This window comes from Orcinus orca, chromosome 4 (genome assembly GCF_937001465.1).
Source record: "Orcinus orca chromosome 4, mOrcOrc1.1, whole genome shotgun sequence".
Classification (NCBI taxonomy): domain Eukaryota; kingdom Metazoa; phylum Chordata; class Mammalia; order Artiodactyla; family Delphinidae; genus Orcinus; species Orcinus orca.
In genome coordinates, this window is record NC_064562.1 from 101634230 (window position 1) to 101649330 (window position 15101).

Consider the following 15101-nt stretch of genomic DNA (forward strand, 5'->3'; position numbering starts at 1 on the left):
CCACAAAGCTGAAAAACCATTCTAGCTAATATGTATCAGTTGTTCACCTAAATGTCCATCCACATTGCATTAACCAGATCATTCTGACTGAATTTTTAAAAGAAGCAGTTTAAGCAGAAACTCCCCAGATGTTAATGTACTTTGTTACTCATGTGACAATCTTCACAGTAAAAGTTACCTTTATAATAAGCTATCAGTTTAACAAACCCCAAACTTTATAAATACAATACAATCTAAATGCACCATAAATTTATATTTGTTAATCTTGATATTAGAACATTTAAACATTTCAAACTACATAAAAATATGACAAACAATATAAAATAGAAAGAAATTTGTTGACAACTTACTTCCAAAACATCACTATTTCTTATATTGCAGTTAAGCAAGAAGACAGCTTACACAGCTCTCCAAAAAACATATAGTGTTCTTAGTGGAGTGTTATCAACAAAAATCAGCACAGTCCCACAAAATAATGTCTTCGATTTATTATCTTTTCCACAGTACAAGTTTTTCACAAACCATAAATCTTTGCAGTTATTGAGTCTGTAAACAAGTGCCTGAATCCCCACATCCTCCTAGTTTAGTATATGCTTGTGAATGTTTTAAGTCCTTCAATCAAGTTTTAACTCTTCCACTTTGTGTAAGGAATCAAGAGCCTCTCTCTTTAAATTATTTATATTTTATCATACACAGCCTGCAATGCAGAAAATCACAGTGAAAGCCCTGGGAAAAACAAAACAACATGGTCTTTACAGCAGGACTTGAAACTTTATAATGTTAAATGCATTTAAAGAAGCTTCCCATAATAAAAGCGTGGGTTTTCATTTCCAGAAATCAAGTTAATTAGAAACCCTATGTTCTACTTAAAAACCCATTTTGATCTAAAAGTGAAAACAGTCCCCTGTCCATAGTCATTTTATAAACTCTATACAGTTTCACTTGCAGAGATATTTTTCCAGTCTGAGAAACAGTAGTGCAATTAGTTTTACTCCTTTTAAGTTATTTTAGTCCAGGATGTAAATAGCTCTGTGGAAAGATAAGAAGATGCTCTGGTAAACAAGAAATTTTTGCAAGCCCATGCTGGCTTACTAGTCCATTAAAGCTTGTTAAGTCCATAGTGGCTCTCAACAAAATGTTGTATATATATCACTAATAACAAAGCAGAAATAAATAAGCAAAAATGACTGTAAACTGTCTCATCTCTTAATGATTTTTCAGTAATAACTGGCTTGACAAATTGATTATATAGTCATTTAAATAAGCAGACAGTAGACAGTTGCTCTTAAGGACATTCCACTATGGCATCCACTCTGGAAAGCCCCAATGGAGTTACATTCCTAAAATTAAAACAAAAAAAGAGGAGTGAAGGATGGGAGATAAAAGTTTAAAGATGCCACTTGAATGGAATTCCACCAAGTCAGCCAGTTCACTTAGATTTCTTCTTAAAAAGGCTTTTAATTTTTGATGGCTTTTTGCTTTTCTCTCCATTATGGCAAAGGTCATGTGGGATGCTGCTTATCCTGGCAACACCTGGGGCTTCCTGAACTGGTTTGCTGTCGTTGCCAGCTGAGGAACATGATGTGTGGCGAGGTTTAGGTACCGGGATGCCACTGGAAAGCTGGTTCATGCTACAGGATTTCTCCAAGATGCCATTGTACACTTTGCTTGCAGGACTGAAGATCATGCTCTTAGTTTCTGTCAGACCTACACAATCAGGAGAACCCCGGGAGATATCTGCAGCTATGGGCGAATCTCCTCTGGATGAATCCTCTAGAGAGAGCTCATCTCTTGATATTTTTCGTGGAGACAATGTTTGGTATATCTCAAGGCTTGAAGGAGGAGACTGTTTCCTTCCAATGGAAGAATTTAAGGAGTCACATTCTGAAGCTGTGTCTGGTACTTCCCTGGATGAGATAGAGGCAAAGGTAAAATTTTAAATCAATTTGTTTCTTAAGGGTACTGGCAGACATTCTAACTAATTCTAACCAAAACATCTTCCACTGTTTAAGCTATCAAAATATTAAAGGGAGAGATGTTAAAATTCTATACACATTTCAACAAAATTTAGAAAATTACTACTTTAAATAATATAACTTATCAAAATGTTTAATTTTTAACATAAACTATGATAATGATACCTGCCAATCTAGAAAATATTATAACTTAAAGTTACACCTTCTTCAATTGTCAGAGAAATGAAAATGTTTAAATTTTACAGGTTTTTATCATTTCAGCTACTTCTGTGTTTTGTTTCAACACTGAAAATTTTTCTTTCTAAATCACATAGTTGACATATAGTTGAAAAGATGAATTTTAGTCACCACCTTCTCCCTTTACTGTTTAGTCATTAAATTGATTAAATATAGCTTCCTAAGGAAGGAAGAAAAGAATATACTAAGCTAAAATATAAGCTCTCCCAAGTTTAAAACAGAAGGGAAGAGAGGTGAGATACACTGGGGTGGGGAGTGGATGGCAGGTAAAAGGTAATGATATTGAGCTATTTTTTTAAAGTAGACATTCAATAAATTATCACAAGTTTATTCCTTTGTGATTTTTCCCTCTTTTCCATAGTGGCAAGAGAAATAAAGAGGACTGGAAAAAATAAAGTTTACAACCCCAAAGCCAACGTACAGTAAATGCTATCAGCTATTCCTTCAAAATATACCTCAAACCCACCCTTTTCTTCCTGTCCCACTGCTATCATCCTTCTTCCTGCCCTACCAGTTACCTCAATGATAGCAATAGCTTCCTAATTCGTCTCCCTGCTTCCATTCTTGTTCTTCCCTCTGAGTTACTTCTCTGTACAGCCCTTAAAGTGGTTTTTAAAAACTCAATCAGAGCACAACAATCTCTTGCTCAAAACTTTCCAATGTTTCCTCACACACTTAGGCTAAACTCCAAAGTCCTTGCCAAAGGCCGCAAAGCCCTGCATGGTCAGGTCCATGGCTATCCCTCCAGCTGCACGGTGTACCATCTTCTGCCTCTTCCTTGTTCCTGCCACATGCCAATCTTGCGACTCCCTCAGGGCTGTTGCACTTGCTGTTCCCTCTGCCTCATCTTTTTTCCCCTCCATCTCCACATGACTCAAATGCTCTCTCTCCAGAGATGCTTCTCCTAACTACCCTATCCAAAGCAGCATTCTCTTTCCTTTTACCTGTCTTTGTTTAGCATCCCAGAACTTATCACTACCTAAAATATTTTATATTAACTTATTTATAGTCAGTTTCCCCAGAAGAAAGGAGACAATGAGGGCAGGAAGTCTTATTAACTTTTGTATTCTCTGGAATAGTGACAAGCTCATAGTGGATATTTAGTAAGTATGGAAGGGAGGGAGGGAGGGAGGGAAGGAGGAAGGGAAAGAGGGAGGGAAGGAAGAAAGGAAGGAGGGAGGGAGGGAGGGAAAAGAAAGGAAGGGAGGGAGGAAGGAAAAAGAGAAGAAAAGATAAGAAGAGAAGAAAGAGGGGAAGGAAGGGAGGGAGGGAGGAAAATGCCGAAGAATAGGGATAACAATTTATTCATTTTTGAATGTACCATACCTGAGATGAATAGTGTTCACTCTATGAACAGAATGATTATGAAATGAAAAGTAGAGTCAAGGTAAAAAGTAACTGGCAAAAGAAATAAGGTGAGAGAAGGAAGAGAGCTGAAGACAGAAAGGCAGGAACACATATGATCATCATCTACCAGCTGGAACTAGGCCAGGACCTTGTCTCACCTGTCTTGGCAGCTCAAGTTATTAGCAAGTACACGGCACACAGCAAGGACTAAATTCATATTTATAGAGTAAATGAATTGAATGCTCTCTCACCTTGGATGACCTATGATTACTATCATTATTCATGTTATGATAGGCATGTTTATTGATTTTGACATGTATTTTGTTAATACCACACTTCAGTTATATATTAGACTGCTAAATGTATTTAGTCTTTTCTATGAACTTTACTCACACACGTATGTGAAGACTGTCTTTATTACACTACAAGCTTTCAGAAGGTATAAAATCTCCTGGGCAAATAAAGACTTAAATAATGCTTTCATTTTATACAGTTACATGTACTGCATAATTTTTCAAATGCTCTTACAATTGATAATGGATAGTGCTAACAGAGGGCAAGGGGCAGTTCAGATAGGAAGAAATGACTCAGAAATCAATCACTGGTAGGGAGTTTTCTGCAAGGCTTCTTTTTGGAGTAGATGTCCATTAATCAAACAGCATATATCACTGTTCCCTGGAGCTGTTCACTGTTCCTTCAGCTTCCAGAGCCAGAAGCTGATCTAGTCGAAATTTTATGAATTTACTTTCTATTCTGTTATGTGGTTTGGCTGCTTTGTGTGTGAAATTCTAAACTAGGTTAAAAATATTTTAAAAACTAGCTTCTAAAATCTAAATAATGTGTGAAAAGAATACTGACCTAATTTAGGAGACCTAGATTCCTGTCCTGGTCCTGCCATTAATTAGCTGTACAATCTTGGGCAAATCAATTAATTTAATCAGATCTCAATTTTCTTGTCTAGGTAAGAGTATTTGATCAATCTCTAATACTACTTTTAGTTCTAATATCCTAATTCCAAAACAAATAATAATCTGAAGTGTTGCTTCTTCTGCATAACTAGTCAGACTTGGAATACAGGTCTAGTACACCTTAAAATCTCCCATTTTTCCCAGAGCATATATTCTTCAGAATGTTGAATTTAATTGTATGTACCATTTATGTCATTTTTCTACTTCTACTTTTTTCCCACAGTGACGTGTAGTTGAATTTATGTAAGTTTAATGCACGTATAACAAGACTTAACTCAAGGTAAGGTTTAAATGAGCGTATACGTGCAACAATGCATAGAACATGAAAGACTGGTAAATAGTAAATGTTTGTATTATTATTATTTTGTAAGGATTCTGGTGGTTCAACACTTAAAAGACTAAAATGGAGAGGAGGAAGTTGTCTGAATCCAAATTCTTCTCAAATTTTATGAGCTAGCTGTGAATTTCTGACAGTGCTCTTTGAAATGAGGGCTGAACATTTCCATCAGTGCAAAAAATTCTACTGGACAGCAGAGCTCTAGAGTTTTCCTACTAATTTCCATAAGCCACACAAAATTACTTTGTCAGTAAAGCCATCTTACTGGTGACTACAGTTATACTGCAAAGGTTAGACAACAAAGCTGGTCATAAAGTGCTAACCAAGCAAAGGTGCCTCAGATTCTCCAGTTGCAATGACAACACAAAACTTGTACTATCTCCTTAGGAATATGCTATAATAATCACTTTCTAATCATAAAATTTACTTTCACTAGCAGACGAAACAATTATGTGTGAAGAATCACATGACAGAGAGCCACCAGGGCTTATGGCGAGTGTCCAGCCCATTCCTTCTGGTTTTGTTTTTCTAACAAGAACAGTAAAGACTTCATGGCCACATGGCTACTAAATGGCAAACTCAGAAACCAATACCAGTTTTTCTGTCACTTAATACCATACTGCTCCAAAAGAGGAATACGGTTTAGAGAGATCCCCAACAGCAACCGGTCTCATTGGACTAGAATACACTGCTGCTATATCTACTTTATAGAAAAAAAAAAAAAAAGTGTTATGAATATAATTTCCTCCTTTAAGTTCCTGACATTTTCTTAAATCTTTTGCATCTGATACTGCTTGCTCGCTAGCAAGTACTAGCACATAACAGAACAAATCATTAATTGGCAACAAATATTTTTAAACCTCAGTCAGTCATATTTAATGTTTCCTTGTGCTCAAGTATATTTAAGCTCATGCCTCTATATTTTACATATGAAACTGTTCGTTAGACAAGTTTATATTCTGAGACTTGAGTCAATTGTGTGCAATAGCCTCTAAGCAGTTATATCTCAAAATATCCTATGTGTGTGGTGGTCAGAATTCTAAGATGGTCCCCCAATTCCCAGCTCTGGTGTGCACACATCTTCTCCCAGTTAGTTATTTAATCAAACACTAACATAGGTGCTGCTATGAAGGGATTTTGCAGGTGTAATTAAGGCCCAAACTAGTAGATCTTAATATATAGAGAGATTATTATCCAGGTAAGCCTTTTAAATTTGGGTATAGAGATCAGAGATAAAGGAAAGCAGAGATTCAAAGCAAAGGAGGGATTTGAAAGAAGGGAAATTCTCTGTTGCTGGCTTTGAAGATAGAGGCCACACATGGCAAGGAAGAGCAGGCAGCCTCTAGAATCTGAGAGCAGCCCCCAGCTGAGAGCAAGCACAGAAACCAGGACCATGGTACTGTAACCATGAGGAATTGAATTCTGCCACAACCAAGTGAGCTTTGATGAGGCCCCCTAGCCCCAGATAAGAATAAAGCCCAGCCAACACTTTGATTTTAGATTTGTGAGACCCTGAGCAGAAAACCTAGCCACACCAAGCTTGGACTTTGGCATACAGAACTGAAAGCTAATAAATGGGTGTTGTTAGAAGCCACTAAAGTTTGTTGTAACCTGTTACGCAGCAGTAGAAAATTAACACAACATACCACTCCTACCCACCCAGCCCAACACATACTGTATTTCATTCATTGCCAATACCATTGCTTTTCAGCAGAGAAGTAAATGGCCTCCTCCTCCTCTTCATTTCGATAAAGAGCAGGGCAACTTGACACTGAGAGGATATCTGGATCAGGGGAAGGCAAGGAGTGTTGTGTGTGCTGGGGGTGGTGGGGATGCCTGGGGTGTGCCGGGTGAGCATGTGCAGGAAGCTGAGCTCGCTGAGACTGTGGCGAGGACGGAACAATGCTGCGGCGGGAGCGACACAAGCTGCTGCTTCTGGCCAGTGATCCGGCAGGTTTAGCCATGGTCCCTGAAAGCCAAGTGGAAATAAATGAAAACATTCATAAAATCCAATGCTCCTTTCATGCACACTACAGAGACACACCAAAGAGAACTGATGTGATTAATCTACCTTTGTCACCATTGAATCTACCTTTGTTGAAGTAACTGTACAATTATTACCATCCTCTATCACCTGTAAAGCTGCTTCTCAGGAAAGTTAAGAAGTAAAAACAAATGTAACAAAAATAAAAACAGGTCTAAAAAATAAACAGAAGTAAACATATAAACACATGTGGTTTTAAATACAAAATCTGACATTACTAACCATAAAGGCTTAAACATTTACCCAAGATAACAAATTCTTATATTTAAAAATCAATAAAACATATTTAAAAGGAATCTGTACTTTATTGCAAATATTTTAATGAATTTTAACATTGAAAGACGAGAAAACTATTCAGTAAAACAGGTTGGATTTTTCAACAAATATCTCTTGAGACAGCACAACTTGTTTGAACTTTGAGAAATTTTAAATCAAGGATCATTTAAATACTGTATATATAGTCTCACTATTTTTTAGGCAAAGGTCAGATAAAAACTTGTTTTTTGAACACTGACTATTGTGGAACTAACCAGAAGTCTTAGATTACCTTGTTTCTGCTCCCAGTCTCAGTCTAGACCCACGCAGACAGTAGACAAACTTCCCCTATGTGCTTAAATCTTCATTGAATGGGCACTTCATTTCTTTGCCTTAATGGAAACATAGCTCTCCTAAGAATACTGATCTCAAGCTGAAGCCGTTCATTCTTCATACCTCACATGCTGCAGCATCAGAACAACAGATTGATGGCCTTCTCACTCCGCAATATTGTTGTAAACCCTCACCCCCTTTATAAAAACATGTTCCTTTGACACTCACACTATTAAGCCACGTGAATCTCTCATCTCCACTTCACTAGTCACTTCCTGCTTAGTCTCTCTCTTACCAGTCCATCCAACCTCTCACCAGCTTGAGCCATCTCATCTGTAAGATGAACACCTTAACCAATCATGTTTTTCATCTCTTCTCACAAGACATTCACCTCTACTCTACTCCACCACCCACTCTCATGCCTTGGTCTTGCCATCATTCAGAATTGCTTCATTTTTGAAATAATAAGCTTAAGACATCAGATAATTTAGATTCTAACATTCCTACCTTTCTAGTTCACACATTCTGTTCCTTCCACTATCTGTCCCATTCTCTACCCTAAACTCAAGGACCTTATCTACTGTTTATCCCTTTTGCTGCCTTTATTTTCATCTTCTCCTCTTCTATTTCCCAATGGCACTTAAAAATAAAAGTTAAAAAAACAAGGGGCTTCCCTGGTGGCGCAGTGGTTAAGAATCCGCCTGCCAATGCAGGGGACATGGGTTCGAGCCCTGGTCCGGGAAGATCCCACATGCTGCGGAGCAACTAAGCCTGTGTGCCACAACTACTGAGGCTGCGTGCCGCAACTACTGAAGCCCGTACACCTAGAGCCTGTGCTCTGCAACAAGAGAAGCCACCGCAATGAGAAGCCCACGCACCGCAAGGAAGAGTAGCTCCCGCTTGCCGCAACTAGAGAAAGTCCGTGTGCAGCAACGAAGACCCAACACAGCCAAAAATAAAAATAAAATGAAATAAAATAAATTTATTTTAAAAAAAGTTGAAAAAACCTGAGAAACAAACAGATAAACAACAAGAGCAACAAGAAAACCTCCTCTACCCTCAGACTGTTTTCAGCTGACATCTCTCTTCCCTTTTATGTAAATGATCTATGTTGCTTTTTCTACACTACTTTATCTTCACTCATTCATCAAAGAAATGGTAAAGTGCTTCCATACAATTTCCCTGCAACTATCATTAACAAAGTTATGATAAACTTCCTCATTGCTAAATTCAGTGAGTATCTCCATCCTTCCTTGACATTGGACCAGCACGTGACATTATTAGTTTATCCTTTCCTTGACCTCTTCCTTTACTGTCCCTTAATTGTTTGTCTCCGAAGTTCTGTTCTAGGCCTTGTTATTCTTGTTCCACTTATTCTTCTCAAGAAATTTCATCCACTCCCATTACTCCAATTACCCTTTGCAGTCTATAGACGTCCAAATCTGTGACTCCAGCTTTTAATCTTTTTCCTAAACTTTAGGACTTCACAATCAACTGCCTACTGGACATTTGGGTGTTCCACAGATACCCACACTGAATTCAACATTTTCCTCCCAAACCCACTCCTTCTTCTATGTTCCTTACACCTTGGTGTAAAAAAAAAAAAAAAAAAACACCACCACTCACTTAGTTATCTGAATTGGAAACGCAGACGTTCTTGACTCTTCTTCCTCCATCATAAACCACATCTAGTTAATCATAAAGTGTTTCCAGTTCTACCTCCTGGGTATCTCTCACATCTCTCCACTTCCCCCTCAACAAATCACTGCTGTATTATGCTGGACTACTGCACCAGAATAATAACTGATCTTTCTCCTCCAACTTATTCTCCATACTGCAACCTGCATGATCATTTTAAAATGGAAAAGGAATATGACATTTTATTGGTTAAAACCCTTAAGTTGCTCCCATTACTTCTAGGATTAGGATAAAGTCAAACTCCTTAACATGGCTTACAATGCCCTATTTATCTAGCCTCTAATTTGGAACTAGTGTCCCTCTTCTCTGTTACAGGAATACTAGGAACAATATACCTCACTCAGCTCCCAGAAGTATCAGAGTATCTCCATACCTTCTTTCCTCATCTCATCTCTCCCTTGACCTCCCATTTCACTTAAAGAGCAGTTCCTCCAGGAAGTTTCCCAACCCCTCCAAATTTAAGGTCAGTGTTTGCCCTCTTGTGCTCACATGGCAACACCAAAGTGTACTTCCCCATGACATAACTTAGTGCATTGCTCTTGTCTGTCCTCCATTAGACTGCATGTTTCATGAAGGAAATAACTGTGTACCATGTTCAACACTGAATCACAACTAGCACAATGCCAGACAAAAAGTAGATGTACAGGGACTTCCCTGGTGGCGCAGTGGTTAAGAATCCACCTGCCAATGCAGGGGATACAGGTTCGAGCCCTGGCCCAGGAAGATCCCACAAGCTGCAGAACAACTAAGCCCGTGCGCCACAACTACTGAGCCTGCGCTCTAGAGCCCGCAAGCCACAACTACTGAAGCCTGCGCACCTAGAGCCCGTGCTCCGCAATAAGAGAAGCCACTGCAATGAGAAGCCTATGCACCGCAACAAAGAGTAGCCCCCGCTCACCACAACTAGAGAAATCCCACACGCAGCAACTAAGACCCAACGCAGCCAAAAATAAAATACATAAATTTATTTTTTAAAAAAAGTAGATGTACAGTAAGTAGTTACTGAGTGAATTAACAAACAATTCAAACAGAAACAGCCACTGAAATAACTTGATGGACTGGGAAAAAAAAAAAAAGAAAATGGGTAAAATTAAAGGGAATATTTTCAGAATATTTGACTACCTCCATAAATACCATACAAGGCTTTTTCCAAACACAAATTATATAATATGAAACTATTTATAATTTAGTAGACAAACATTAGAATTTTCCCTTACTTATTTATAATGATTCATAGATTACAGAACTGAAGGAAACCCTGGAAATCTTTAGTCCGATGTTCTCACTTTGTCAAAGAAGAAACAATACCCTACAAATACTAAAAGAATGTGTCCAGACTGACACAGATGATTAAGTTCTACAACTCTTAGCATATAATGCAGCCATTCTCAGCAGTCACTGGTTACTTGGTATACACAGTAAAACATAGCCACATTCAGCCATGACTAGGTGTGATGCGAAGGGCTGAGAAGAATCAGGATTCCCTGCTTGGAAAAATTTTTTTTGTATTACTCACAAAGATGGAAAGATACCGCATGAAGAAGGTTTAAAAACAAAGCAAATAGTTTATATGAGGAAAATTCTAAGTAATCCAATAAAGAATATAACATAAAGATGAGACTCATAAATGGGTCACATCTAGAAAATGTTTACAACTCTACAATCCTTTCAAAAAATTTTCTTCTTACATATTGCCAACACCATAAAACTCAAGTAGGATTAAAAAGCAGTTCACTTTGACCTTGTAACAAGCTCTCCTATACAAAAGGTGAACATGTTTAATAGTACCTCCAGGCTATTATTAATTCTCAATGAAAGCCGACAGCCATCCCTACCTGTGATTTATAAGAGTAGCTAAATGAAACACTGAAGTTCACTGTACAGAAATTTATTTGAGGTGATTTTTCATTCTAATATCAATAATTATATACAGAAGCATAACAATTTAATAAGACACTATTTTGCAAACTGTATTTTCTTACGGCAAAGAAGATAAAATTTGGTTTTGAATAAGGGGGTCCCCCCCACCACCAACAACCAAAAATAATAAGTAATATAGGGACTTCTGGTTCTAGCAATATGGCAGTCAAAGATAACCTGACCACCATTTCCAACCCCCAACCACACACTTTAAATAGCCTCAAGTACTTCAATATGCTGAATAAAATATAACAACAGTTTTAAATGCATAGCTGAGTTTGCAAGGAAGAAGAGAAAATTCTCGGATGCCAAAACACAAAGACTAAAAGTCAGAGCTAGTAGGCCTGTGAGTGATGTTGGAACTGCTGTGGGAGGTTCTCGGTCTCAGTAATTTAAAGGTTTGCGCTTTAATTTGGGGATATAAATGACATCTTAAGCCCACAGAAGGTGAGGAATGGGAATTGTGAGTGTTCTGGATAAAAGACTGGGCCTAGATGGCTGCATTCCTCAGTGGGAGGGTGTACTGAAAAGACATCTGACCAATGAACAAGGGATGAATGTTCTCTGGATACTGGAATTTAAAAAGGTTCTTATGAAAAACTCAATATGCTGGGTGTTCAATACTCAAACTCAATACAAACTAACTCATATTACCCTGGAGTTCAAGTTTATACTACCAGAAGGGTCTGTGAAACCCAAATCCGAAAGGTTAACAAAAAAAAAAAAAAAAGATCGTCCTAAGTAGGTGAAGCCCTTGAAACTACTGCCAGAAGCAAGAGAAATCATATTGAGGAGCACTCCTACTCCTCACAAAGTGTTTCCCTGGAGGGAAGAAAAAAAAGAAGTTCCTTTAAGATAGTTCAGTAAAACACTATAAAACAGGAGAAGGCAATCTGCTCTGCAAACTCAAGAAACAGCTGCAATAATCAATCAAGAACATCAAATAATACAATTATCAAATAAAACTAAAATATAAGATGTTTAAGGGCATTAAATTATAAAATAAAAATGAAAAAAGGACAAGGCATTAAAAAACAAGTAGATTTTATGAAGAATCAAGGAGAACTAATAGAAATGAAAACAGTCGCTGAAATTAAAAATTCAAAGAATGGGTTAAACAAAATTGGAGCTGAAGAAAGAGTAAATAATCTCAAAGATGGATCTAAGGAAATTTTTCTGAATGCAGCACAATTAGATAAAAAGAAAGGTTAAGAGATGTGGAAGATAAAATAAGATCAAACATATAATTATAGGCTAATATTAGTCTTATATTTCTATACAACTAATATTCCAGTAGGAGTGAAGAGAGAAAAGAAAAACAACATTAAAAGAGAAAACAACTAATAATTTTTCTGTAATTGAAAAAAGATAATCATCTTCAGAGTCAAAAGCACACCAAGTATCAGGGAAAAAATTGTACACCTAATTATATTATAGTAAAAACGTGTAACAAAAGAAAATGATAACATTTTCTAAGTGATGAGAGAAACGAGAAATTACCTAAAAGGAAACTGGAACAATCTGCCTTACTAAAACTTCTCAACAGTAACAATAAGAGGCCTGAAAATAACAACAAATGTTTTCAAAATACTATGGGAAAAGTAATTGTTCATCTAGAATCTGATATCCAGTTAAACTATTATTCTCAAGTGAGAGTGAAAATAAAGACATTTTCAGGCAAAGACAGAGAATTTACTACTCCCAGTTGCTAACTGAAAGAATTTTTACCAAAGAACGTATTTTCAAGGAAGCAAAAAAAAAGGAAAGAGTAAAAAACAAAATACAATGATGAAGAGAGAAACACATAAGTCTTTCTGAACAACGACTGAATAAAACAATAAAAAATGACTTTTGCAGGGTATTCAAAACAAAATACTAGACAACATTAATATATAAGATGCAGAGGGTAGTGTCTAAAATTAAAGCATCTGAAGATCCTTTAGGAGAATGACAGAGAAGCTGAAAAGAGGTATAGAAAAGAGAAACCACAAAATAATATGCCAGAGAGAAATCCAAACGGATCAGCAAGCAGATTAAATGTAATTGGATTAAATTGGACTTTGCTGGCAACAGAGATCCTCAAATAGAAAGCAAAATAATAAGTTATTACTATTTCTTATACAGACATATCTAGAGCCTGATGATGGAAAAAATTTTAAGTAAAGAAAAAGTTACGCTGGCAAATATTAATCAAAAGAAAGCTCCTATAGCTATTTTAATATCAGATAATACAAACTTAAAGGCAGAAAGTACGGTTAGCTGTAAAGCAGTCTCCGCATAATCATAGAAGAATAGTTAATCTTTTAAAAAGATACATCTGGACTTATATTCACCGAATAACTTGGTTTAAACTGTATAAAATAGAAATGAGCAGAATTACAAGAAGAAATTGAGAGAGATCTGAACAAACTTCTTTCTGCAACTGACAGAAAAGTAGACCAAAATGTAGGTATATAGAGATTTTTCATAACTAATACATGATTTAACCAACAATATAGTATCCTATAACTAACAATTAAGAAAATGTACTTTTCAGATATGTGTGGAAATTTTTAAATATTCGATCAAATAAATACTAGGTCATGAAGCAAGTCTCAGAAGATACCAAAGAATAAATGTTATATAGATGCTATTCTCTAAGCATAATACAACTAGAAATTGATAAGTAAAGATATTCTTTAAAAACTAATGACCAAATAAACAACAAAACAAACATACTACATTTGGAAACTTAAACATATACTTCCAGATAATTCATATTTCAAGGAAGAGACATATTAAAAGTTGGAAACATTTTAAAACTAGATGATAATCAAACTATACGTATCCAAACTTTACGTAGATTCAGTTAAAGTCGTTCTTAGAGGGAAATTCGCAGCCATAAAAATCATACATTAAGGAAACAGGAGGACTGAAAATTCATGAGCTAGCTGTCTAAACATTAAAAACAAACAAATGAAGCAAATTCCAATAAAGGAAATAAAAGATAAGAGCAGAACTAAATGGAGAATATCAACAAAACCAACAGTTAGCTCTCTGAAGAATGACGGAGTGAAATAAAATAGACAAATCATGCCAGATTAATCAAGGAGGAGAAATGAAAAGAAAATTTAAAGATGTGAGATTTTTAAAATCATATAAAATACTATGGACAACTTTAAGCCACAAATTTTGTAACTCAGATAAAACAAACAATATTTTAGAAATATATAATTTAACAAATCTAGACTTATGGCCATTATAAGAAACTGAATCAATAATTTAAAAATCTGTCTCCTTCCCTTCTGCCAACATACACACAACCAAACTCAAACTGCCTATAGGCAATTTCTTCAAAATCTTCACAGAATCATCTGTATCTTATATTTCAGAATACAGAATAAAATTCAAAACATTTATTGAGGATTATTATGGGCCAGGGTATGTTCTAATTGTTTTACAAATATTATTTAGTTTAAATTACAAAATAATCTCATAGGGTAGGTTACATTTTACAGACAAGGAAGCTTAGAGTCAGAGAGAGTACCTCCCACAAAGTTACACAAATTAAAAATAATGTCTTGGGCTTCTCTGGTGGCGCAGTGGTTGAGAGTCCGCCTGCCGATGCAGGGGACACAGGTTCGTGCCCTGGTCCAGGAAGATCCCACATGCCACGGAGCGGCTGGGCCCGTGAGCCATGGCCACTGAGCCTGCGCCTGTGCTCCGCAACGGGAGAGGCCACAACAGTGAGAGGCCCGCGTACCACAAAAAAAAAAAATAATAATAATAATAATGTTTTGCGGGACATTCAAAACAAAACAAAATACTAGACAACATTACATACATATAAGTTAAATGGAGGAGTAAGGATTCAAACTCTAGCAATCTTGTTCTAGAAACCAAATTCTTAACTACTACTATAAGAGTAAAAAAAAAAATGAAATGAAAGAAAAAGAGGGTATTCTCTGCCTTATTTTATGATGCTAATATAATCTTGATACCAAAAT

At 36.5% G+C, this 15101-nt stretch overlaps 1 protein-coding gene across 1 annotated transcript in view; it reads right to left on the minus strand.

Annotated features, from left to right (window-relative positions):
• Nucleotides 1-238: 238 nt before the first annotated feature.
• Nucleotides 239-15101, minus strand: part of STIM2 (stromal interaction molecule 2) — a 168421-nt gene continuing 153558 nt past the window's right edge. The window contains exons 11-12 of the mRNA XM_004266218.2: nucleotides 6564-6834; nucleotides 239-1907 (exon numbers count right to left, since the gene is read on the minus strand). Coding sequence (XP_004266266.1) covers nucleotides 1430-1907; nucleotides 6564-6834 — 749 coding nt within the window. The 3' untranslated portion in view covers nucleotides 239-1429. The remainder of the gene's footprint in view (nucleotides 1908-6563; nucleotides 6835-15101) is intronic.